General features: G+C 35.6%; 1 protein-coding gene across 5 annotated transcripts in view; it reads left to right on the top strand.

The window, feature by feature from the left end:
• MYH15 (myosin heavy chain 15) overlaps window positions 1-23,510 on the top strand; it is a 108,687-nt gene that overhangs the window by 1,515 nt on the left and 83,662 nt on the right. For 4 of the 5 annotated variants that reach the window (XM_074301119.1, XM_074301118.1, XM_074301121.1 and 1 more), the window contains exons 3-10: window positions 1,217-1,390; window positions 2,829-2,888; window positions 3,499-3,644; window positions 5,926-6,016; window positions 8,445-8,834; window positions 19,499-19,625; window positions 19,713-19,831; window positions 22,025-22,221. In XM_074301119.1, coding sequence (XP_074157220.1) covers window positions 1,217-1,390; window positions 2,829-2,888; window positions 3,499-3,644; window positions 5,926-6,016; window positions 8,445-8,834; window positions 19,499-19,625; window positions 19,713-19,831; window positions 22,025-22,221 — 1,304 coding nt within the window. Of the gene's footprint in view, window positions 1-1,216; window positions 1,391-2,828; window positions 2,889-3,498; window positions 3,650-5,925; window positions 6,017-8,444; window positions 8,835-19,498; window positions 19,626-19,712; window positions 19,832-22,024; window positions 22,222-23,510 lie in introns of all 5 variants that reach the window. The other variant, XM_074301123.1, reaches the window with a different exon arrangement.

Genomic DNA, 23,510 nt, shown 5'->3' with positions numbered 1-23,510 from the left:
TTGGTCATTGTCTTTATCATAATTCCTAAATTTTTCAAACTTTTTTTAACATATAAAGTTTTAATGATGATTTTGAAGAATGATGGCTACTCCCTTTTCTGGCTATCTTTTGTGTGAACAGATCCCAGTTTTAGGTTCATATGTTCTGTTTTTAGGCATTCTAGCCCTAAAACTCACCATTCATTGGCACTACTATATATCCCCAGCATAAGAATGATATTTTGTGTAATGATGCTTTCTGTTTGGAGGATCTCAGGCAACCCCTCTCTCTCTCTCTCTCTCTCTCTCTCTCTCTCTCTCTCTCTCTCTCTGGGCATCAGATTTCTTATATAAAAATGGAGGGTTTGGACTAGAACATCATTGATATCTCTTCCAACTTCTAAAGATGGGAGTTCAGATCCCTGAGATTAGCAAGATTCTTCTGAATCATCAGAGAAAGAATTCATAAGAAATTCAATACACTTTTTAGTGTTTCTATGATTTTCTGTATTGTCACTTCATGAAAATTTGTCTTTTCTGTATAATATACGTAATAATTCCTTAATTAGAAGAAAATTTGATTAACCATATCAAATCTTGATCATGTCAGGTAATTCAAATCAATAGATACTTATTAAGTACATACAAGTGAAAAAACACTGAGTTTGCTAGAGAAAGCAGATTGAGCTGGCATTTGGGAAGACACTGTTCTCAGGCACACATGGTGACAACACCTGAGGCCAGAAGCAGATCTAGACTTTATCAACTCTACCTAAATCTCCATAGTGTCAGATTGATGGTTTTTAATAGGAGTCATCCTTCAGGAAAGTGTGTTTTCCAGTGATCTGTCTTTATAAATGTAGTATTGAAGAAAGATCATTGATTTGAACTCAGAGAACCTTGGTTCAAATCCCAGCTTGTGCTACCTGTGAGATGTTGGACAAATCACTAAACCTCTTTGGGCCTTCATTTCCTCATCTCCACAATGATAGATGACCTTTAAGATGCTTTCTGGCCCTAGATCTCTGATCCTTTAAATATAGATTGGTAACACAGATAATTTCCCTCCATTTCTATATATCTATCAGGTATTAACTTTTTCTGGTCATCATGATCCTGTGTGTAATACTGGCTACTGTGCAGAATGCCCAATATGAAAAGATGGATAAGATAGCCTTCTTAAACATTCTGTAGACTCTGATGAAGGAGAGCTTGAACCATTTCTCCTTGCCCACAGGCCACAAATTTGATAAAAATAGAAACGATAAATGACGATATTGAGAGATTTAACAGAGTCATAAGAGCCAGCAAGGAAGCCCATCAGCAAGCCTTAGATGAGGTACAAGCCGAAGGAGACATACTCAGCATCCCAAGCAATACAAAGTTCAAAGTGGAGCAGGAAGAAGATGAGGCAAGTGATTTCCCCCCCTTTTGGATATGTTTCTATTTTCATATATTTTGTTTTTAAAGAATCAAAAATGTAGAAGCATATTTTGTCTTACTGATTATTTTCATACTTAGTTGGCAGTTATTTCAATGTATACCAATCAGCAGTATAAAATAAGAGTGTAAGGCATTAAGTTCATTGCATTTCAATTTACTAACATATTTAGTCTATGAAGAATTCTATAATAGACATGACTACTGTAAAGGTGGGGGTCTCTACAGTGGGGGGGTAGAATAAAAACATGTTTTCTGTCCTAAGAAACTTTGATATAGATGGAGAGAGAATACATATAACTTCAATACAAAAGAGAGGACAATATGCAACATTTAAGATGATCATGTTGAAAGTTGAGTTATATCCATGTTTTTCAGGACTTAATAGAGGAATACTGAGATTGACTCCATGGAATTTTCTCCATGAAGTATTTTCATTTCCCTGCATATTGGAGAGCTTTGCATTGCAATAATAGAACTTTGTTCTTACTCCTTTTTTTAGCATCACTGCTGGATTCCAACTTCACATACCCCATTGTAATGCTAGTTCTATGAAACTAGATTTTATCCTTCTCAGTTTTAATCTGGCCTCATTCCTGGCCTTTGTCCTGTCTTCAATTTCTACTTCACTAGCTGGTATTAGAAGACAGGGTTAACACTATTGTTATAAACTAAACAGGTATATATAATCTTATATTGCTTGGATACGTTGCATGAATTACATGCAAATCCAGGATTTGCTCTCCAGCACATTGGGACTTTAATGGATTTGACATTTCACTTGTGTAAATGCTGTTTTCATTAATATAAATTATAATTTCTTCACATCCCATCCTATATGATTCTTGTCAATATTTTCTCATAAATCTTCCAAAGAGGAACTACTGAATATTCTAGAGATATTTCTCTTATTTTTAAAAGTATCTTTTTAAAGTAACCTTTTGAAAACTAAGTGGGCTGTCAATTTCTTCTCTCTCCTTTTTACTTGTGTAGTTTTTATATACATTTCTTATACCAATTTTTGTTTGTGAATTATTGTTAGAAATGTGCCAAAGAAGGTCTGCTTATATCAACCACTCATTTTTCACTGCCCTGTGGAATTTGCAGAACATTATCCTAGTATTCCATGACTCAAAGCCATGTGCATCACCAGAAGAATATTGATGTTAATGATGAGTCTTAAAGTAGTATAGTGAGCAGTTTGGGATCATCTATAGCATCACTCAGTTTTAAGTATAATCTTCTTCCATTCTGAATCAGCCCATTATCTAGCTTGTTAGGGATATACATAATGATAGACTAATTTGATTGGCTGCCCATCCAACTAAGTATCATCTGGACAAAACATATTTTTATCCACTTTTTTTTTTAATTGTGGATGGTTCCAAAACTGTTTTGTATCATTATAGATTTCATGGAGAAGACTTTGCGGTGTTCCGGGGATAAATGCAACTGCTACAATGTCATCTGTGAGTTGGGGCTTTTGAAAGACTTCAGTATCAATTGACAATTTTTTTTTGGGAGGAGAGGGTTTGACTTCATCTAGTATATCACCTATGACATTGTGTCGATAAGCAAAGATATAGCCATAGTCACAATTTTCAATGTCATATGTAATTTTAATATATATGAGACATAGTTGGAAGGAAATTTTCAAATTGTGTTTTCTTTTAAAAAGTTAAATATACTCTGCTCTCAGGAACTCACATAGTAACTATCACATAGTAGGTTAAATATACTATGTGCTTGTTGACTTTAAATGAAATAATGAAATCAAGTTCCTTATTAATGCTATCAAGGCTTCCCTTTTGTCTGAATACAGACATTCATTTGTCATATTTAAAACATTCATTACCATATAATAGATTCTTAATATAATTATTATAATGTATATATGTAACATAATACATATATGCACATATTATAGAGTAAAATGTATATATTGATATTATTTATAGTACATGATTTTTGTTCTTTCCTCTTCTCTGGATTTTAAGTGCACTACATATACTAACTTTCTGCAAGAGACTCTCAATGCCATTAATCATTTAGTTAAAAATTTTTTTTTTCTTCTATCAGGTTGAAGGCTTCTATGATCAAGAAGAAAAAATAAAGATGGACCTGGAATGGAAAAAGGAGAAACTGGAGAGGGATTTAGATCTGAGCCGGGAAAGCATCATATCTTTGGAAATTGACAGGCATCAGCTGGATGAAAAATTAGAAGAGTAAGGTACCTTTCTGTTGCCAGATAATTTAGGAATCACATGCATAATGGGAGGAGCAACTAATCTGTTTTGTTAACTTTTGTGCTTCCAATGCCTCAATTTTTATTGACTCTAGGGAAAGATAACATCTAAAAAATTGAACAATATATTATCTTTTGGTAAAAGAGCTAAAAAGAACAACTAATGCATTAAAGAGGAGTGGGTGGTTGAATTAAGGTACTCAGTCTATTCCCCTGGGAATATTTGGAAGATAAACTAAAGATAGGATTAACAAAGGATTATGGCCAATAGGCTGTTCACTTTGTGCAGCTGTAAGAATCCTAGTGGTATGGAATAAGAACAAGGAATAGCTTAAATGAGGTATAGGCAAGCATGTTTTAGATATAGCATCTATTAAGTCCTCAGTATTATCTAATGCTAGTGTTAAGCCCCAGGGGATATAAATGAAAAGCAGGTGAGGAAGATTTTTTTCCCCTCAAAAGAAATTACAATCTACTAAAGTGAGAAAGATAAAAAGAATATTGGAATGGGTTGAAGAGGTATGGTGTGGAAGGCCTCTTAGAAAGGGCATGGAGCACAAGATAAATCAAAGACTCAATGTTCCAAGTTGGGGAAATTGGAGTGAAATCCAAACTTTTGGTGGGATAGAGATAGAAGAGTAGATATCTGTAAAAGTGTATCAGGAATCAAATATTTAACCAAATTGGTTTGAATTCATAGAAATTGTAGATGTTCTATCCTGACTTACTTGGTACAAAGAATATTTCAATTTTTTGTATTTTTTAATTTCTTCTACAACTATTTTATGAATCCTAGAATTTTGAGCAAACTTTATTCTCCCCATTACTTTTCACCCTGATTGTTTGTATGAGCTTCAGTTTAGAACAGGTTTCCCTTTCTGTTGGTATTTTTTGAAAGTAGTTTTGTTCACTAAGGTAACACAGGAACATCATTGTTGTGGAAGGGAATACATAACCTGCACCTATAAAGAGACTAAACCCCATAAATTGCAGATGAAAAATCAGTCTCATTACCTTACAATTTTTCAAATGTCTTTTCTCTTATTTTTCTGCCTTTGATCTGCTTTTCCTCTCTGTTTTTACTCAATTCAACAATAAACATTTTGTGACTTCAGAGAACTTCTCTAAGTTTTATACTGGATTGGATTTAGGTATAACAAAACAGAGCAAAGGAAGCTGATGATAGACAGAAGACTTGGCTGTAAGTCCTATCTTTGACACATACTGGCTATATGACTCTGGACAAATCACAATTTTTCAGGACTTTAAGCAGTTCCTAAAACTTTAAGTTGCAGAGAAGGTACCAACCTATATTGGCAAAGGGAATTTTCTTATCTGAGAGTTACCTCTGACCAAATGAAATGATAGATCCAGTCCTTATCTCTAGTCTGGAACAGAATAAAAGAACTATTTAATGAGGTACAAGATAAAGGGAGAGCAAGGATTTGGAGCAGAAGTTCTTAATCTTAATTAAGGTTTGTGAACTTGTTTTTTTTTTTTTTTAATAACTATTTCAGGGCTGTTGATTTCCTTTATACCCCTATCCATTTTATTTTATGCATTTAAAAATATAATTCTGAAGAGGAGTTCACATTTACTACACTATCAAAGGGGTCTGTAATACACACACAAAAAGGTGGTAAAAAATTTCTAACCTACAGTAAGGCTAGGTTAGGGGCAAGTATGTAGTTAGATGATAACAGACACCTAAAATAAGGAAGGGTATGGTTAGGATGAAACTGGCTTAGTATGAATCAGAGTTCAACAGACTGAGCCTGAGTTATTGTTATAGGGATATATACTGTTATATCCTATATTACCTAGTCAATATGGGAGTTTGATTCAGTTACAAAACTGAGTATTTGTGGAAAGTATACTAGATATCAACCTCTATGCCTACTATATTCTTTACTAATAGGATAATTAAAAATAATTTTGTAATATTATTGTAGAATCAATAATAAAGTTGAGGATTTGGTAGGAGGCAGGGAATGAATATGCTGAAAACAGGCCACTGATTTAAACATACTTGCATTATTTCTGTCTGTTGCATTCTTTTGAAGATCTGTCTCCTTTCTAAACACAGTGATGATAGAAACAGAAGTTCTTGGGCACTCCAATTCAGGGTTCTAATCTAGGTTACCATGGTTTTATTTAAAAAAAACAATTTTCCCCTTTGACCAGAAGTTCAACTCAAGGTGTAGAGAAATCATATATATTTTTTTTTCCCTTGGCTTTTCTGTTCAAAAAACAACAATTAGGAAAGAATTGGGAATCAGCCTCCTGAATTCAGATTCCACAGATGAAAGGAACCTTTTCAGCCAGTTCCAGAAGATGATGATGAAGCTTCAGGTAACCTCAAGGAACTGAATTTGTGTTAATGATCTGAACCACACAATGATGGATGATCCTATAGTATCTATCAAGCAATCCTTTTCCATACTTGTGTTGTCTGTAATAAAAAAAAAATCCTTGATATCAGAGGCTAGCAGTTTCTTCTGCTATGAACCTCAAAACACACACTATTCATCAGTGAATTCTTTTGTTTTGAACCTGTAATTGAATTTAATTGGCACCATGGGGAGAGTGGCGTTAGGAACACCTAAACTCAAATGCTGCTTCAGAAAATTCTTCGCTGTAATCCTTGGAAATTTATTTAACCTCTTTCAGTCTCAGCTTCCTCACATGTAAAGTGAGGATAATAAGAGCATCTATGTCAGGAGGCTTTTAGTGAGGATCCAATGAGATAATCTGAGTGCTCTGTAAATACTAGGTATTGTTGCAATAGTGTTATAGCAATATAAGCAAAACCCTTCCACCAATACAGAACAGCAAATCATCTACTACTTATAATTTTAGAAAGTTGTGTGGGACACATAAAGTTTAAATTACTAGGCTAAGGTTAGGTAGTTAGCATGAATTATAGACAGAACTTGAAAGCAGGCCTTTCCCAAGGATGAAACCTCTATTCCCTATGCATGGCAATTAACCTATTTATAAGTACCTAACAAATACCTGTTGATTGGTGTATGCGTGTAATATAAAGTAATGAGACTGACTTTAAAAGATAAAAAGACTCAAAAAAGGAGCAATAACAAACCATCCAGACTCTTTTATAAAACCTCCTTATTTTGGATCAAAAATAGAATTACACAATTTAATCATCCATCCAATAATCACCATTATTTTTTCTCAATGACTTTCATCTTCTTTCAGAAATTAAATTCATCCTGAAAGAATAACTATTTACCACCATTGAGGATATTCAGAAAAGGAGCTTCAAAGTATATCAAAAATAATAGCATCATTAGAATAGAGTATAGCTTCTCAAGGTGTCTATTTTTAAGAGGAAAATACCAATTTGGTCATATATATTAACTATGCAAGCCCTATTAATTTGCATAGTTAACATATATGACCAAATTGGTATTTTAGTCATTAGTTTATAGTCATTAATTTATGAATCATTAATTTTGTTATCAAATCATTTTTCAGTCACGTCTGACTCTTTATGACCCTATTTGGGGTTTTCTTGGCAAAATACAGAAATGGTTTGTTATTTTCCTCTCTAGTTCATTTTGCAGATGAGGAAATGGAGGCAAGCAGGGTTAAGTGATTTGCCCAAAGTCACAGCTAGTAAGTGCCTGGGATTGGATTCAAACTCAAGAATATAAGCCTTCCTTACTCTAGGTCCAGCACTCTGTACACTGTATCACCTAGCTTCCCCCAAACAATCATTAATTTTAGTCATACCTTAAATAGAATGACAGTTAAAAGCTCATCCATCAGCGAGAAAGACAATTCACTTACAACTAATTTGCCTAACACCCTTTTTTTCGTGACTCAGAGTCATCATGGTGAACTTCAGTAATTTTATTCTTCTTTAATACGTGAAGTTTTCAAGGGTTAATGAATGATTTGGGCCTTAAATGGATCCAGATTCTAGGCATTTTGAGTTCTACTTTCTATAATTGTTCTGTCTCCTCCCTCACTGTCAGCTGTCACTTCTTGCTGCTGTCAGTGTGCCTATCTCTCCAATCCCCTATTTCTCTGTCCTCCCCCATTTTCTAATTTGTTGCCTCAAATCTTCTCCGAGTTTAGAAGTCAGGTAATTAAACTTGAAAGAGCTGTGTCTAAAATGAATCTATTGGCTCTGGCCGAGGTACTGAAAGGGTCCCGCTGAATAAAGTACATGACCTTTGTGGTATCTATTTTGGCTGATGTTTTTGCTTACTTTGGAGCTCTTGACTCTGTTAAAGAGAACTGACTTTAGGTGAATTAGTTTTAGGCAAATTGTTCTGTTCCATCTAGACAGATGAGCTTTTAGCAAAGCTCTCTACAGCTGACATTGTCAAATAAGCAATCTTCAGGTTAGTGAGATATTACTCTCTAGGGAACCTTCTATGATCACTTACCTGTTTTTTTTTTTTTTGGTATTTTTTAAAAACCTTAACATATCATGGGTCTATATGCAAATTTATTTTCAAAGACTTATAAAAGGATTTCCATTTTTTAAAAAAATGCATATAATTAAAGGAGACTGCATGTCACATAAGGTTAAGAGCTCAGGAACTGTGAGTTCTAATTCTGGCTCTTTATTGGTTTGAGGCAAGTCACTTAACCTCTCTTGGAAACACTTTTTTTAGCTGTAAATTGAGAAGCAAAAGAGCCAAATGATCTTTTAAAATGAGAACCAGTAAATAATGCCACCATAATGTTCTCTGACTCTAAAACATAGTAGAGATTTCACACTAATAGAAAAATGGTTATTGTTGCACAGGCTCGATCAGTAGAACTGGAAGAAGAACTGGAAGCCAAAAAAACAACCCCAGCCAAGGTGGAAAGGCACAGGAGCGACCTGGCTCGTGAACTGGAAGAGATGACCGAACAGCTGGAAGAAGCCAGGGGTACAAGTCTGGTACAGTTGGAGATCAACAAGAAGAGGGAGGCCAAGTTTGTAAGGCTGCGAAGAGACCTGGACAAGGCCACCTTTCGCTTTGATACAACAGCTGCCACCATCAGAAAGAAACATGAGGAGACCCTGGAAGAGCTGAAAGGGCAGGTGGACAACCTACACATAGTCAGGCAGAGCTTGGAGAAAGAGAAGAGTGAACTGAAGTTAGAGGTGGATGGTCTGCTGACCAGTGTGGAGCACATGGCCAACGCCAAGGTAGGGTTTCTCCAGTCCTCCCAAGGAGGAGGTGGAGGGAGGGGTACTGTGGGAAAGGAAGGCAGAGACTGGCTGCCGATGGCTGAAGGATACTGGGTGTTGAAGCTCTCAATCAACTGACTTTGTGAAGTCATCCAGTGTCTATTGATTGCCCTTGTCCACTTCTTGGATGGAATTGGACAAAATAGGGGGTTGGAACTAGATGCTCTATGAGATCCCTTTTAGCTGTATGGTTTTGTTAGTTTTACAGGACATTTCCATGCACATCCTTAACTGTATCACTCATTGTCTCACCTTTGAAGAGACTTTGAAGAGAGACTCAGGATTAAGGAACATTGTTCTATCTGCTTCTGCTAGTGGTGAAGGCTGCTAGGAAAACAATTGGGTACAGTGTGTGGCTACTGGAAGGGAGTTTAATCAAGGCTAGAATATATCTAGACAAAACTTCCAATAATCCTATTGCCAGGGGAGAAGTCCTTTCTCCGCTACACTTCTAGAGGCATTTTTCATCAACCAGCATTAGCAGGAAACTTTTAAGGGCTCATATTTAGAGCTAAAAGGTTTTCTGGAGGCCATTTTACTTAGGACTTCTGAATCCAAATCTAACACTTTCTCCATTACACCATTCTGCTTTTCTGTTTTTGTTCATTAATCATATTAGCAACAGATAGTTTGATCTCTTTGCTTTTACTGCATCCATCCCATAGGGTTACTGATCAGATTATGAAATTTCCCCCCAGGAACTTTGTATGAGGATGCCAGCTTTGGGTAAATCAGGATGAAGAGACATTTATTTATTTATTTATTTTGTTAAACTTAAATTTTTTTTTCAAATAATAAGTTTTTATTTTGTCCCCCTGCCACCTTCATACTCCCAATTGGAAAAAAAAATAAAAGGAAAAAACATAACTTTATAACATGTATAGTTAAATAGAGTAAATTTTCTTATTGACCAAGTTCACAATTGTATGTTTCTTTCTGCATCTTGATTCCATCATTTCTTTGTTGAGAAGGTAGCATGCTTCTTTTTCTGTCCTCTAGAATTCAGTCATTTGACTGAAAGTCTTAATTCTTCCAAATTGTCTTTATAATGTTCTTAATAAATGGTTGTCCTGTTTTTTCTCACTTCATTCTGCATTAGTTCACATAAATCTTCCCTGTATTCTCTGTTCTTTTGCCATTTCCTATGACACAATAATATTCAATTACATTTATATCAAATCTAATTTGTATTTGCCCATTTTTGAGATGTAAATGTTCATACTGAAAATTCAAAGTTAATACTCTTGAGACAATTCAAGATGAATCCAGAAAATCCCTGATAACAATCTCTAGTTTATATTTATATAGTATATATATATATATATATTTCACTTACTTTTTCCACTTCTGCTTTGGGAGTTTGGAGAAACAAATGAAAACATCCTAACTAGAGACCCTACAAATTGATGTTATCTGATCTCAGACCCCATTATGGTTTTTAAAAAATATATACTACTTATTGATTTCCTTGTCATATTTCCCTAGCTATTCAACAGTTCAGTTCAATAAACCTTGAATGAGACAGTTTGGTTGGTGGTATAGTGGATGATGTTCTAGATTTGAAATCATGAGTTAAAAATTCTGTTTTAGGCATTCCTTAGCTTGACCTCAGCTATATCACCTAACTAGTATGTCTCGGAGTCCTCATGTGATAAATGAGAGGATTGGTTTATAGTCTACGATCTTGTTAATGACTAGTATGCACAAATGTATCACAAAAGATATTTTGGTTATAAAGACAAACCTGAAATAGTTCTTGCCTTCTAAGAATTTGGATTCTATTATTTACTTTCTGACATCTGACAACTCTTATTCTTGGATCACTTTGCCTCCAACTGTGTACATACTAATCTAAAACAAATTCTCTAATTTTTCTTCTACTTTAAGAATTTCCTTACATCTTTTCCTTTCTCTTTCTTTCTTCATGGGAAATATCCTTCCTTCTTTGCATATTTAATATTTTCACTCATGCTCTTGACCTCATACTCCCCTGCCTCTTAATCCTGATCAATGAATAACCCTCTCATTTGTTGCTTTAATTCTTACCTATGTGCATGCTCTTTCTCTCAGACTTTGGTCAACCTCAGGCCTTCACTGTCTTAAAAATAAACAAGCAAAACTAAACACAAAACCAACTCTCTCAGTTTTGCTGATCCATTGAATTACCACCCTATTTTCTCTACTTCCTTTCATTATCTAAACTTCTGAAAAGAAATGCCTGTATTCATTTTTGTACTACTCGCTTTCTATTGTTTTCTAGTGTATAAGATTTAGAGTTCTTATCCTTGTCTATGATGTTTCTCTTACAAATTATACTAATGACCTCAGTTTATTATATGAAGTAAAATCCAGTGGCTTTATTTCAGTGCTCATCTTTCTTGATCTCTCTGTAATATTTACTGCTGTAAACCATTATTTCCTTCAAATTATTTCTTATTATCCTAACTTCTATGACAGCATATTAAGCTGGTTCTTCTGCATCTCTAACTATTCTTTCTGTCTCATTTGTGGTCTTTATTCTCCTTCTCCCCCAAATATCAGTGTTCCCAAAGGTTTTATTCTCTATCCTCATTTTGGGATGTTCTCTCCTACACCTTCCCATGTTTTCAACTACTCCATGAGTATAATTTACAGATCTTAAATCTAGTTCCTATCTCTTCCCCAAATCCCAACACCACATTTCCACCTGCCTACTGTAAATTTGTCCCTAGATACTTCATATGCCCTTCAGATCCAGTTCTTAAGCTCCAGATTTTTACATCGATTCCCATATCTGCTCTTTTCCTGGATTTTGCTATTTCTGTTTAATGACACCATCATTTTCTGTCAACCTTAGTCTAAATCCTAGTATTTTCTTTGACTTCTAACATCTTTTTTTTTAAGAACAAAATCATTACCTTGCCCTGGTAATTCTATTTGTATCTCCCTTATCTGTAATATATCACCTCTCTAAATCTGTTCTTCACATAATTTCTAGTTTCATCTTCTCATAGTTCTATTTAAGACACTCCCTAGCCCAAAAACTTTTAATAGCTCCCTAGAGATAATTGAATAGTGTAAAACTCCTTCACCTTGCATTCAAACTCTTCAATGATCTGTCTTTATCCCACCAGTTTGCACTCATCTCCTACTATCATTTTTACATATGCTATCTCAATCAAACCCAACTTTGCTTACTGTTCTCCAAACCTACTTCTTCCTTTACCTCTGTAACTTTTCTTATGCTATTTTTTTTCCTGGCATGTTCTCCTACTGAAATCTGACATCTTTCAAGGCCCAACTTTCCATGCAACTTTCACTAATATCCCCCTTATAATCAACTAGAAGTTAGTTGTTTTCTTTCTGAAACTCCTTTAGAACTCAGAGTCCTTTGGTAGTGGTTTTCACTACAGACTTTTCAAATTTTAATAATAAGATATGACAGGTGTGTGGTTCAGTGGAAAGAAGGCCAGATTATTAAACAAGGACTCTAGGTTCTTCTCCTTACTCCTTGGATAGTCACTTGGCCTTTCTAGGCCTTGGTTTCTCATCTATAAAATAAGGTTGAACTAGATGACCCATAAAGGTCCCTCCCAGTTCTAAATCTCTGGTGCTATGATTATATCATCTTGAAATGTATTTATGTCCTTGCCTTATGGTTCCTGCCCTTAAAGTCTACAATCTAGTATGAGAGATTTATTTCACATCTTTATATTCCTTTATATTGCCTTGCACACAGTAGGAACTCAATACATATTTAATGAATGAATAAAGGAATAAATGAATTGATTATGATCACCCTGTCTGACCTATAGTTTATACAAAACCTTTTGAATTGTTTATTTCAGCCCTGGCTGCTGAGTATAACCAAGCAAGCCAACACATACTGGCAAGGGAAACTGCAAAATTTTTAAAGCAATGTTATGCTGGCAGAGAGGCCTGGGATAATTCTGAGGTTATGGGCATGAGAACAATTATTCTGATGATTATAAAATCACATTGGTTTCAATGGCATTGTAGTCCATTTCTGGGGGAGGGGCAATGTTTTCCTAAAAATTTGGGGGGCACATTTAAAAAAAAGTGTATGTCCTCTAGGCAGCCTCTCTTTCTTTAGCTGTGAGTACATGTCACTGTCCTTCAGAGTAGGAAATGGATTCTTTGGATGGCTGTTGCTGTCTATGTGTGCAGGTGGGGTTGAAGATACTGATTGATGAATGTCCTGTTCGTTTTTCCATTCTGCACATATGTAAAGGCTGTCATTTGATAGCAGCTGCGATCCCTATTTGTTGTACCCAATCACTACTAATGCTTTGCCCTCTTGGACTCTAGATTGGCACAAAGCCTTGGCTTAAAAACAACTACCCCTTGGGTGATTGTTAGCTACCAGGCTGGTATCCAAAGAGATAGTGTTGGATAGTGGGTAGAGAACTGACATCCAGGTCAGTAAGACCTCTGTGCAAGTTCCACTCCTGACAGGTTCTGGGGTGCCCCTGGGCAAGTCACAATCTCTCAGTGCTCAGGACCCACTCTGCAGTAGTAGTTCTTAAACTCTTTTTTGTGTCCTGTCAACTTTGGTAGTCTTCCAAAAGCTTTCTCAACATAATATCTCAGAAAACTTTCCCAGAATAATAATTTGAAATACTTAAAATACATAGTATTATAAAAGAAAAGGGCAGCTAAGTGGTACAGTGGTTAGAGAGCTGGACCTGGGATCAGGAAGATTCATCTTCATGAGTTCAAATCTGGCTTCAGACACTTATTAACTGTGTGACCCTGAGAAAGTTACTTAATCCTTTTCATCATGTGCTAGAGATAGAAAAAGTAAACTATTCCAGTATCTTCACCAAGGAAATCCAGGATATGTCACAAAGAGTCGGACACAACTGAAACTACTGAACAGCATTACAAAAGAGACCAATTCTATCAAAATACAGTTATCAACATATTTTCAAAATTAATTAATGGATCCAAAGTTGAGAACCTCTGCTCTAAGCTGGAGAATAGCTATAAGTTTGCATCGGTAGAGTGAGTTTCCTAATTAGGGAGCTCCCTATATTTATGAAACAACATGTCCACTTCACTTAACCCCTCTCCCCAAACAAAAAATGTGGGTATCCACACGTTACATCATTTGAGGCTGTGATTAATCATTTCATGCCTAGGGCCTTCTTTTGCCATTCCTTTTCATTATGACCTCACTTAGTGGATCCTAGATCAGTATTTGAGAGATCATGCAGTCCAATCCCCTCATTTGACAGAGAAGGAAAAAGGACCTATGGAGGAAAGTAACTTGCTTAAAGTCAAACAGGTAGTGAATTCTGTACTCCTTCCAAGATATCATGTTTGACTTTAGTTTTTAAACTTATTACCACTGAGATGAACATATGGAAGTCTCTTAGAATTCTTTCTTGACAGATGTGCAGCCTGGCAGAATTATGCCTCTTCAAAATGGTGTGGCTGTCTCTATTCCAGTTCAGTCTAATAAACATCTGTTGGGTACCTTTTTTTCGGCGAAGACTTTGATGTAAGGCTTACTTAGACAGTAAGTCTTCATTGTAACATGGAGATAATCTTGGTCTCTGGAAGACCATGATGGTAAAGTACATACTCTGTTATGTCTAGTGTTTTGGATAGTTTCATAATTATCTACCAAAATGGCCACTTTATAAGTGTTTCATAGGGAATTTCTGAAATTGATTAAAAAATTTTTTTTACAACAATGACTCCTACCATTAGTCTCCTTAGTCCTATATGTATTATTTTATCCATTTAAATGCATCATTCTGAGAAGGGGCTCACAGGTTTCACTAGACTTCTGAAAGAAACCCATGACATAAACAAAGGTTAAAGTCTTCTATTCTGGAGCATAGTAGTATCACTTATATATTTGGTTAGTCTTCTAAAAGCAACGCATTAGCTTTCCTGGCTCAAGTGTTTTCCTCTTGGCCCATAAGTACCTTATGTGAGAAGGTACTTCCTAAGTAAGAAAATACAATGGCAGCTTTTAAATCTCTATTTGTTTCAATTAAATATTTTCTGAGAGTCTAACTATAAGCAAACCACTCTACTAGTCATTGGGAGAGATGGAGGTTGGGATGGAGGGATATGCCATATTTATAGACTAACATAAAATGAAAAATAAAGAGAAGTTGCTTTGGCGAGCTTTGGTATGAAAAGGCTAGGGAAAGAAAGTAGTTATCCATTGGAAGAATCATGGAAAGTTATAAAGAGATGATGGCATTTGAGTTACATTTAAAAGACTGGATAGGAAGTTAGCAGGCTAAAAGAGAGAGAAGGTAGATATATTCAATTCCTACCATATAGCATTGGTTGGTAAGTCATAAAGTGCAAGACATGCACCTTTTATCTATAGAGCACTTAGTACTTTTCGAATAGTCTACCATTGGACCATCCAATAATCTATCTGAGGTAGGTTGGACATGCATTTAGTATCCCTGTTTACAGATTAAGAAACTGAGGCAAAATAAGTTGAATGATTTGTCCCAGTTATTAGAACCAAGTCAAAATTAAATCTTCTAATTCTAGAGCTTTCTCTTTCATCATGTTGTCTCTCTAGTTAATCAATTCCATAAAATTCCAAAAAAAAATCCCAGCAGGATGACTACTAGGTCTATATCCTAGTACAAAGGACCCACATGTACAAAAATGTTTGTAGCGGTTCTTTTTGTGGTGACAAGGAAATGGAAATGGAGTGGATACCCATCAGTTGGAGAATGCTTGAATAAATTCTGATAAATATAATATATAATAGAATATTACTGTTCTATAAAAATGATGAGCAGGCTAACTTCAGAAAAGCCTAGAAAGTCTTACATGAACGGATGATAAGTGAAGTGAGCAGACCCAAGAGAATATTGTACACAGTTACAGCAGGATTATGTGATAATTAACTATGATAGACAGCTCTCTTCAGCAATATGGTGATCTGGGACAATTCCAATAGACGTGGTATGGAAAATGCCATCTGTGTTGATAGAGAATTATGGAGATTGACTGTGGATCAAAGCATAGTATTTTCACTTTTTTTATTTGTTTTTGTTTGTTTCCTTTTTCTTTCTCATGTTTTCCCCCATTTGTTCTTATTTTTCTTACACAATATAAAAAATATAGAAATATGTTTAGAAGGATTATACATGTTTAATCTTTATCAGATTGCTTGCTGTCTGGAGAGGGAGAAGATGGAGAGGGAGGGAAAAATTGGAATAAAAAATCTTAAAAAAAATTAATTCTGAAAACTATCTTCACATTTACAAAATAAAATACTATTGAGAAAAATAGTTATATAACAAATATATTATTCAGCAAAGAATGCACAAACTAGTTAATATGTATTCAAATAATTTTTATTACCTTTTGCCCTGCTATACAGTAACAACTAAGGTTCAAACTCTAGACCATTTCAAATGTTTTAGTACTTACAGACTTTAGCAAAAGAGATGTGTTAGTACTGCTAAAACCAGGAGACCTTTATTATGGTCACATTTTATAATTCAAAGCAAATAAGGAATAAAGTCCAGGAGAACCTGGGATGGGCAGAGGCAAACATAAAGTCAAGGAGGATGGAAGGGGACAAACATCAATTGAGTGCTTATTGTCATGTACAAGGCACTTGGCTTAGCACTTTAAATTTATCTCATTCCATCCTCACAATATCCTTGGCAGGTAGCTGTTACCATTATCCCCAATTTGTAATTGAGAAAACTGAGGCTATCAGAGATTAAATGACTTTACAGGGTTACCCAGATAGTAAGAATCTGAGGCTGTATTTAAAGTTAGGTCTTCCTGACTCCAGGCCCAGAGCTCTATCCACTGTACCACTCAGCCATCTCAGAATCTCACGTTTGAGGATCTTTAGGGTACAGCACTAGGAAGAAGGAGATTAGAGATGGTTCTGGAAGAGGCTACAATTTGAATTTGTCTCATATTAAGTTCTCCTTATGCCTTCCTTTTTGATGGATAGGACACTTAGGACACTTCATTATTTCATAAAGCTCATGTGGATGGATGTGGAATCATAGGTTATGTATGAAGTGAAGAGTTCTCACTCAGGAAAATCTGATTGATCATTTATTTCTGATGCAACAGACAGGGAAATACTTGGGGTTGGCCAGTAAGGATCAAATGAGTAAAGCCTGGGGAATCAAAGTTAAAGTTTTGAGTAACAAAGTAACATTTCTCAGGACAGAGACAGGTGATCTTTTTTCCCCCTGAGGCAATTGGGGTTAAGTGACTTGCCCAGGGTCACACAGCTAGGAAATGTTAAGTGTCTGAGATCACATTCGAACTCGGGTCCTCCTGACTTCAGGGCTGATGCTCTATCCACTGTGCCACCTAGCTAACCCCTCGAGAGACAGGTGATCTTAAATGAACCACATGAATCTGAGAGAGAGCCCCCAAATTACAATTATTAGTGAACAATCTCAAAAGGTGAAAATAACTCTACTTTTCCAATGAACCCAATCGTTAGGGACTAGTCTAAATCAGGCAAACAATTGTACTGGATGAAGTACTGGTCTGGGTTTTTAAAGAGTTAAGTCTAAAATAAATTTTATAAAACAAAACCAAACAAACAGTTAATTAAGCCTGATGATGAAGCTTGGTATGCCAAATTGATCACTACGAAGTAGGTAGAAGAGTAAGGACAAATGATAATAATAATGATGATGATGATTAATAATAATATCAACTGCCATTTATGTAATGATAGAGTGCTTTATATTTACATAGATCATCTTACTCATTTCTTACAATAATCTGTGAGGTAGGCATAATTATTATTTTATAGACAGGGAAAGTTTTGGTGGTTAAGCAATTTGTTTGAGATCACATATTTAGTAAGTTTCTGAGGCAAGTTTTCCTGACTTTAATCTCTGCTGGAGAGTCCAAGAGAGTTTTGAAGAATCTTGGGCAGCATCAGAGATTGGGGTTAATCTCTGTCAATGCAAGAGCGCTTTCTAAAGCAACTGTAGCAATTGCTCTGACAGCTGCCTTTTAAGCTGAAGGAAATCAGGCTTTCTGAATAAGTCCTTCTTAATTTAAAGGACCCAACCTAGGCTTTCATGTGATCTTCTAATTTTTAATAGCTTGTTGTACTATTTTTGGATGTATTTGGAGTGTTTGAATGGGGATCTCAGTACTCAGACTCCTAACCTCTTTGTCATCTCTGTTCCAAGACTTGGGCAAGGGATCTGATGTTATAGTTTCTTATATTTGCTTTAGTTTTAAGGACATCGTCTTTATGCTGTCAGGGCTCTTAAGTGTAGCCAGGAAAGCAGCAACACTCTTCAGTCTGTCTGTTATGTTTTCAGTCACTTTCCCTGCTCATCCCTGCCTTGAAAGCACTGATAGGTCAGAACAAAATAATGGAACGAATTTAGAACTTCAAATCATGGCTCTGGCACTTACTACCTTGGTGACTGTAGGCAAGTCACTTTCTAAATCTGGACCTCAAATCCCTTATCTTTAAAATTAGGGAGTTTAATTAGGTCTTACAGGTCCCTAAAATCTATATTTCTTCCATTAAGCAGCTTTGTGGAGGATGTGACCTCCTGTGATCTACACACACATACACACACACAAACAAATGTGGCAAGCAGCTATCACTAATCCTGCCCTCCTACAACTCCCAGGTATAAGATCTCATGGTCTTAAAAGTCTCTCCCAACCTTGCTAGGCCTTGAGTTCCTTCATACAAGGCTGCCTTAGAAAGTAAAAGAAAAAAAAATAAAGAAAAGCTCTTCGTTAGATTTAGTTAGATCAGGCGGGCATTCTGGCACAAACCACCCAACTTTACTAAATGGTATAAAATGTCTCAGCATCAGAAAAGAATGGATTGCTCAAGGTGTGATGGATGTGTTTTACTATGGTCTTCATTTTATCTTAATTCTTCAGGGTCTGTGGTACAGAAAATATAAATGAAACTTGGGTTTAAGAGGACATCTGACTAGGGCTTCTTTCCCATCTCTGAAGAAAGGAATGAATTCTTCTATTATACTATATTGATTTACTAATAATAGAAGCAGTGTTAGAGCCAAAAGACCTGAGTTCAAGTCCTTCCTATCTCATGCTGTTCAATCTGTGTGAGCCTGGGCAAGAAACAAAGACTCAGTGTTCTAGTCTAGGGCTTTTAAAACTTTTTCCACTTACAACCTCTTTTGACCCAAGAAATTTTCCCATGACCCTGAGCATTGGACATGTCAAATCAATGTACAAATATACAAATCAATATATCAAAAATATACAAATCAAACTAATAATAAATCCTAATTTTGCAACCTCCACATCTAGCTACAAGATTTTATATAAAGTCACAAACCACATTTAAGAAGCTGGGTTCTAAGCAACTCTCTAAGATCATGTCATTTTGATCCTCATTGGTAGAGGGATTTTCCTCCCTTGGGAGTTCCTTATACTAGTAAAGTCACAGGTTCAGTCCCTATCCTATGCTTTAATAAATCAATCCTACTACTAAACTGTGTGCTTTCTTCCCAGAAAACCCTCAACTGTACTTGTATCTACCAGCATATCTGAGGACTAAGTCAAGAACAAAGATGGATTCCTTTGTTCTAAAATTAGGTCACTGCTATAATCAACTTTCTGTCTTTTTCCTTCCTAACACTTAGTCAAAGGCTGAGAAGCTCTGTAAACTGTTTGAAAACCAACTTAATGAAACAAATGTTAGACTTCAAGAGATGGCCATTCTGGTAAATGATGTTACCACCCAGAAGTCAAAGCTTGAGAGTGAGAAAGGTAGGTCACTATATTAGGTGAGGGTAAGTGAGGGATGGAATACAGGAAGGTCTCAGAGGACTCATTTGGTAATTTTTTTTTCTCTAGATGATTTCACAAGGCAGCTGGAAGAGAAGGACAATTTGATAAACAAACTTTCCAGAGGAAAGAGTAACTTTATTCAACAGATTGAAGAACTGAGAAGGTTGTTGGAACAAGAGAGTGAAGTAATGACTTTCTTATTTCACAGTAGGAGCTCATCTATGAGACCCATACAATTATAATTCTTGACAACTTTTTTTCCTCCTCAAATAGATCTGAGATGTCCTGAAAGGCTTTTAGTTTCAAGTGAATTGGGAAAGGTACTTTTTTTCAAATTATAGGAAAACAGAAGTTGGGCACTACATGTGTCAGGAAGATTTCAAAACTCACAAATAAACTACTAAGCATTCTGCCTCAGGAATTAAAATTCTGTCAAAATAGTCTTGTCAGATTGAGGGTCATTGAAACCTATTTATCCATTCTGTTTTTATCACTATATAAAGAGGAAGGGAAAGAGAAATGTTTAAAGCATTTAGAAAAATAAATGTCTGAAGGTGAAGTGTTTAATGAAATGTTCGATTCAATATATGTGGAAGGCAGAATGATAACTATCTGAACTTATTTGATCAGCAATATTTTTGGTTTTCTTGTTCAAATTATCAGCAAATCATAAAAATTAGTAACTATAGCTTCCTCTGAGAGAAGATAAAATTATTAATAAGAAACACCAGTGACAACCTAATCTCAAATAGCATGGGCAGTTGAGTCATAAGAAGAACTCAAGAATCAGGAAGGATTTTAGAAATCATCTCACCTAACTTTTTATTTTAGTGATGCAGAAACTGAGATCCAAAGAAGGTTGTCTTTTGTCTAGAATCACAAAAGAGGTAATATCATAGTTAGGATAAGAAAAATCTGGTTTCTTAAGGGTCTTCATCAACACTTCTCTCACAATACCATTACAGAATGAAATTCAATATAAGTTGGTCTCAACTAATAATCCATTCAAAAATAACCCTGGTATAAAGTGGTCTCACCAATAAGTCATGGGTTTCAAGAATAGAGTTATAACAAGTCTCGGTAAACATTTTTGGATATTTTAAGAAACTCCTTCAGTCAGCTTGCTGTAAAATGTTATCATTTGACTTTCCAGATGAGTTTTTTTTTTTTTATGAAAATGCACTGCTGGATTGATTGGATTACCAAGTTAGAGAATATTTAAAAAAGAGCAAAAGAATAGTAGGGTTGGTAGGATGGTAGGAGATCAGGTCATACAAATAGAGGTTTAAAGACTTAAGGGGGTCATGATAACTTAGAGGAAGCACAGTGCTAGAGAGAGTATTAGATTTAGAATCCAATAAGTATTGGACCTAGTAAGGTTGGATCTAGTAAAATCCAATAAGATTAGAATCTAAAAGTATTAGAAAGAATACTGGATTTGGAATTAGATTGACCTGGTTTTAATTCTCTTTCTGATGCTTACTACTTGAATGACCATAAGGTCAAGTTGCTTATCCTCCTCAAGCCTCAGTTTCTTCATCTGTAAAACACAGTAAAACACATGTAAAACCATGAGAACCCTTCTAGCTCTAGATCAAAATGATGGAAATAGAAAGTCAACAACTTAAAAAGCATTTGCTAAGTGCCTACTATGTGTACCAGGCACTGATATGCTAAGCAATAAGACATAAAGAATAACACTTAATTTCTATAAACCTAGGTTTTTTTCAGCTATAAAATGAAAGGACGGGACTGAACAGCCTCTAAAGTTTCTTCAAGCTTTAAATTTATTATCTCATGACTAAGTATTTGAAAAGCTTTTACATGGAAAGGAGATTTGATTTGTTCTTTCTGGAAATCATTCCTATTTATAATAGATCTTCAAATAAGTCATGGATGTCGTAGAAGGCAACGTTGATCAAATATAGTTTGGATGAGGGCATCTGATTTCCCTTTTAGTGCTGAGGTTTTTTAAAAGGAAGAGGAGATATACTGTAAGGGAAAGACTGTGTGGCCTTTGTAGACTCATACACATGATAAAAGACACATTTCTTGTAGCCTAAAGGATAATAAATATTTTCACTTTAAAATTCTATTCTTTTTGGGGGGGAATTATTTGTCTACCTACCAAAGGTGTCCAAATACTCTTAACAAGGACAAAGTTGAACAAATTAATCTCCCCTACATAACTATGAAAGTAGAAATTTTAAAGAGCACTTTAATCTTTTCTTTCTTGGTCCAGTGTTCTGTAGTCCCAACTTTTTATATTTCAGTGTAGCCTGTATTGGAAATAGAACATATTGTTGGACTTTATTTTATGTGGATGAGTTGGTCCACTCCCAAGCTATAATTAACAAATGTATCTTTGTCACTTATAGTCCAAGAAAGTCCTTACCCATGCCCTGCAGTCAGCAAAGCATGATTATGACCTCCTGAAGGGGCAATATAGGGAAGAACAAGAGGCTAAAGCTAAGCTATTATGGACTTTGACCAAGGGGCGTGCAGAAGTGGTACAATGGAGAACTCACTATGAGACACATACTCTCCAGAAAAATGAAGATTTTGAGGAAGCCAAGTAAGTCATACTGCCCTTCAACTGTTCTCAGATGAACTTAGTATCCCAGTTGATGAGTGAAAAAATCATGATTTGACTGATATGCGTTGGAAAGACACTTATTTATAGCTATGTTCTGCTCTGGCCATCAAAATAATTAGATCTTTATTTGTATTTTGTGTGTGTGTGTGTGTGTGTGTGTGTGTGTGTGTGTGTGTGTGTGTGTATGAACATGTACATATCCATCATTTGTCTGTACTTCTTCATATATATGGTTTTATAAGAGGTCAGTGAAAAATGGGTCATGGACCTCTGTACCTTTGTATATACAATTTTTGTTTCGTGATACTGAAAAATTTAAAATGCTACCAGAAATCTGAAGATCACAGATCTATAGCTGGGAGGAAGTTTTAGTGTTGTTCAGTCATGTCCAACTCTTTGTGAACCTGTGGGATCATAGCACATCAGGCCCTTGTCCATGGGATTTTCTTGGCAAAAATACTGATATGTCATTTCCTTCTCCTATAGATCAAGGAAAACAAGGTTGTGACTTGATGGAAATTTTGTTATTGTCACACAGCTATTAACTGTCTGAGGCTGAATTTGAACTTAGGCTAGGACTTCAGGTCCAGCTTATATCCGTGGAGCTATCTAAATCATCTAATTCAGTGCCCTCATTGTTTCTTATTTCATTGTTTTGCAGCCCAGAGGTTAGGTGATTTGCTGAAAGTCATATATAGAGTTAATGATAGAGGAAGGCTTTGTATTTAGGTCTCCACAAGAACATAGATTTAGCGTTAAAAAGAACTTTAAACATCACAGAGCCCCCTCATTTTATAAGAAGCGAGGCATAGAGAGGTAATTTGTCCAAGGTCACACAGGCAGTAAATGCCAAAGGCAAAGTTTTAACCCAAATCTACTGATATCAAAGCCAGGGATCTTTCTCTGCTTAAATCAAACCAACAAGCAAACAGCATACTCAGGCCACCCAAGCTAAATGCCACAGTTAGAAAATGAATTTCACTGACACCTTGATGTAAAGATTTTTCTGGTTTTTCATAGAAAGTCCAGAGATATAGCGTCCCAGCTGGCTCAGAGGATCACAAAGCTTCAAACATAATCACTGAAGCATTTTGTTCTGAGATCCTGTAGAACGGGATATATTTCAGAAAAGACGTCAGACGGTTGCCATGAGGGCTTGTGATCATGACAGAGCTTTGCTCAAAAGAATATGTCCTTCACTTGCTATCTTGGCCCAAATCCAGAGTGGACAACTAAACTCCTCTTCTGGCTTCAACCGATGACATTCT

The sequence above is a fragment of the Sminthopsis crassicaudata genome, chromosome 3 (assembly GCF_048593235.1).
Source record: "Sminthopsis crassicaudata isolate SCR6 chromosome 3, ASM4859323v1, whole genome shotgun sequence".
NCBI classification, from domain to species: Eukaryota; Metazoa; Chordata; class Mammalia; order Dasyuromorphia; family Dasyuridae; genus Sminthopsis; species Sminthopsis crassicaudata.
This window is presented reverse-complemented; position numbering and strand designations above follow the sequence as displayed.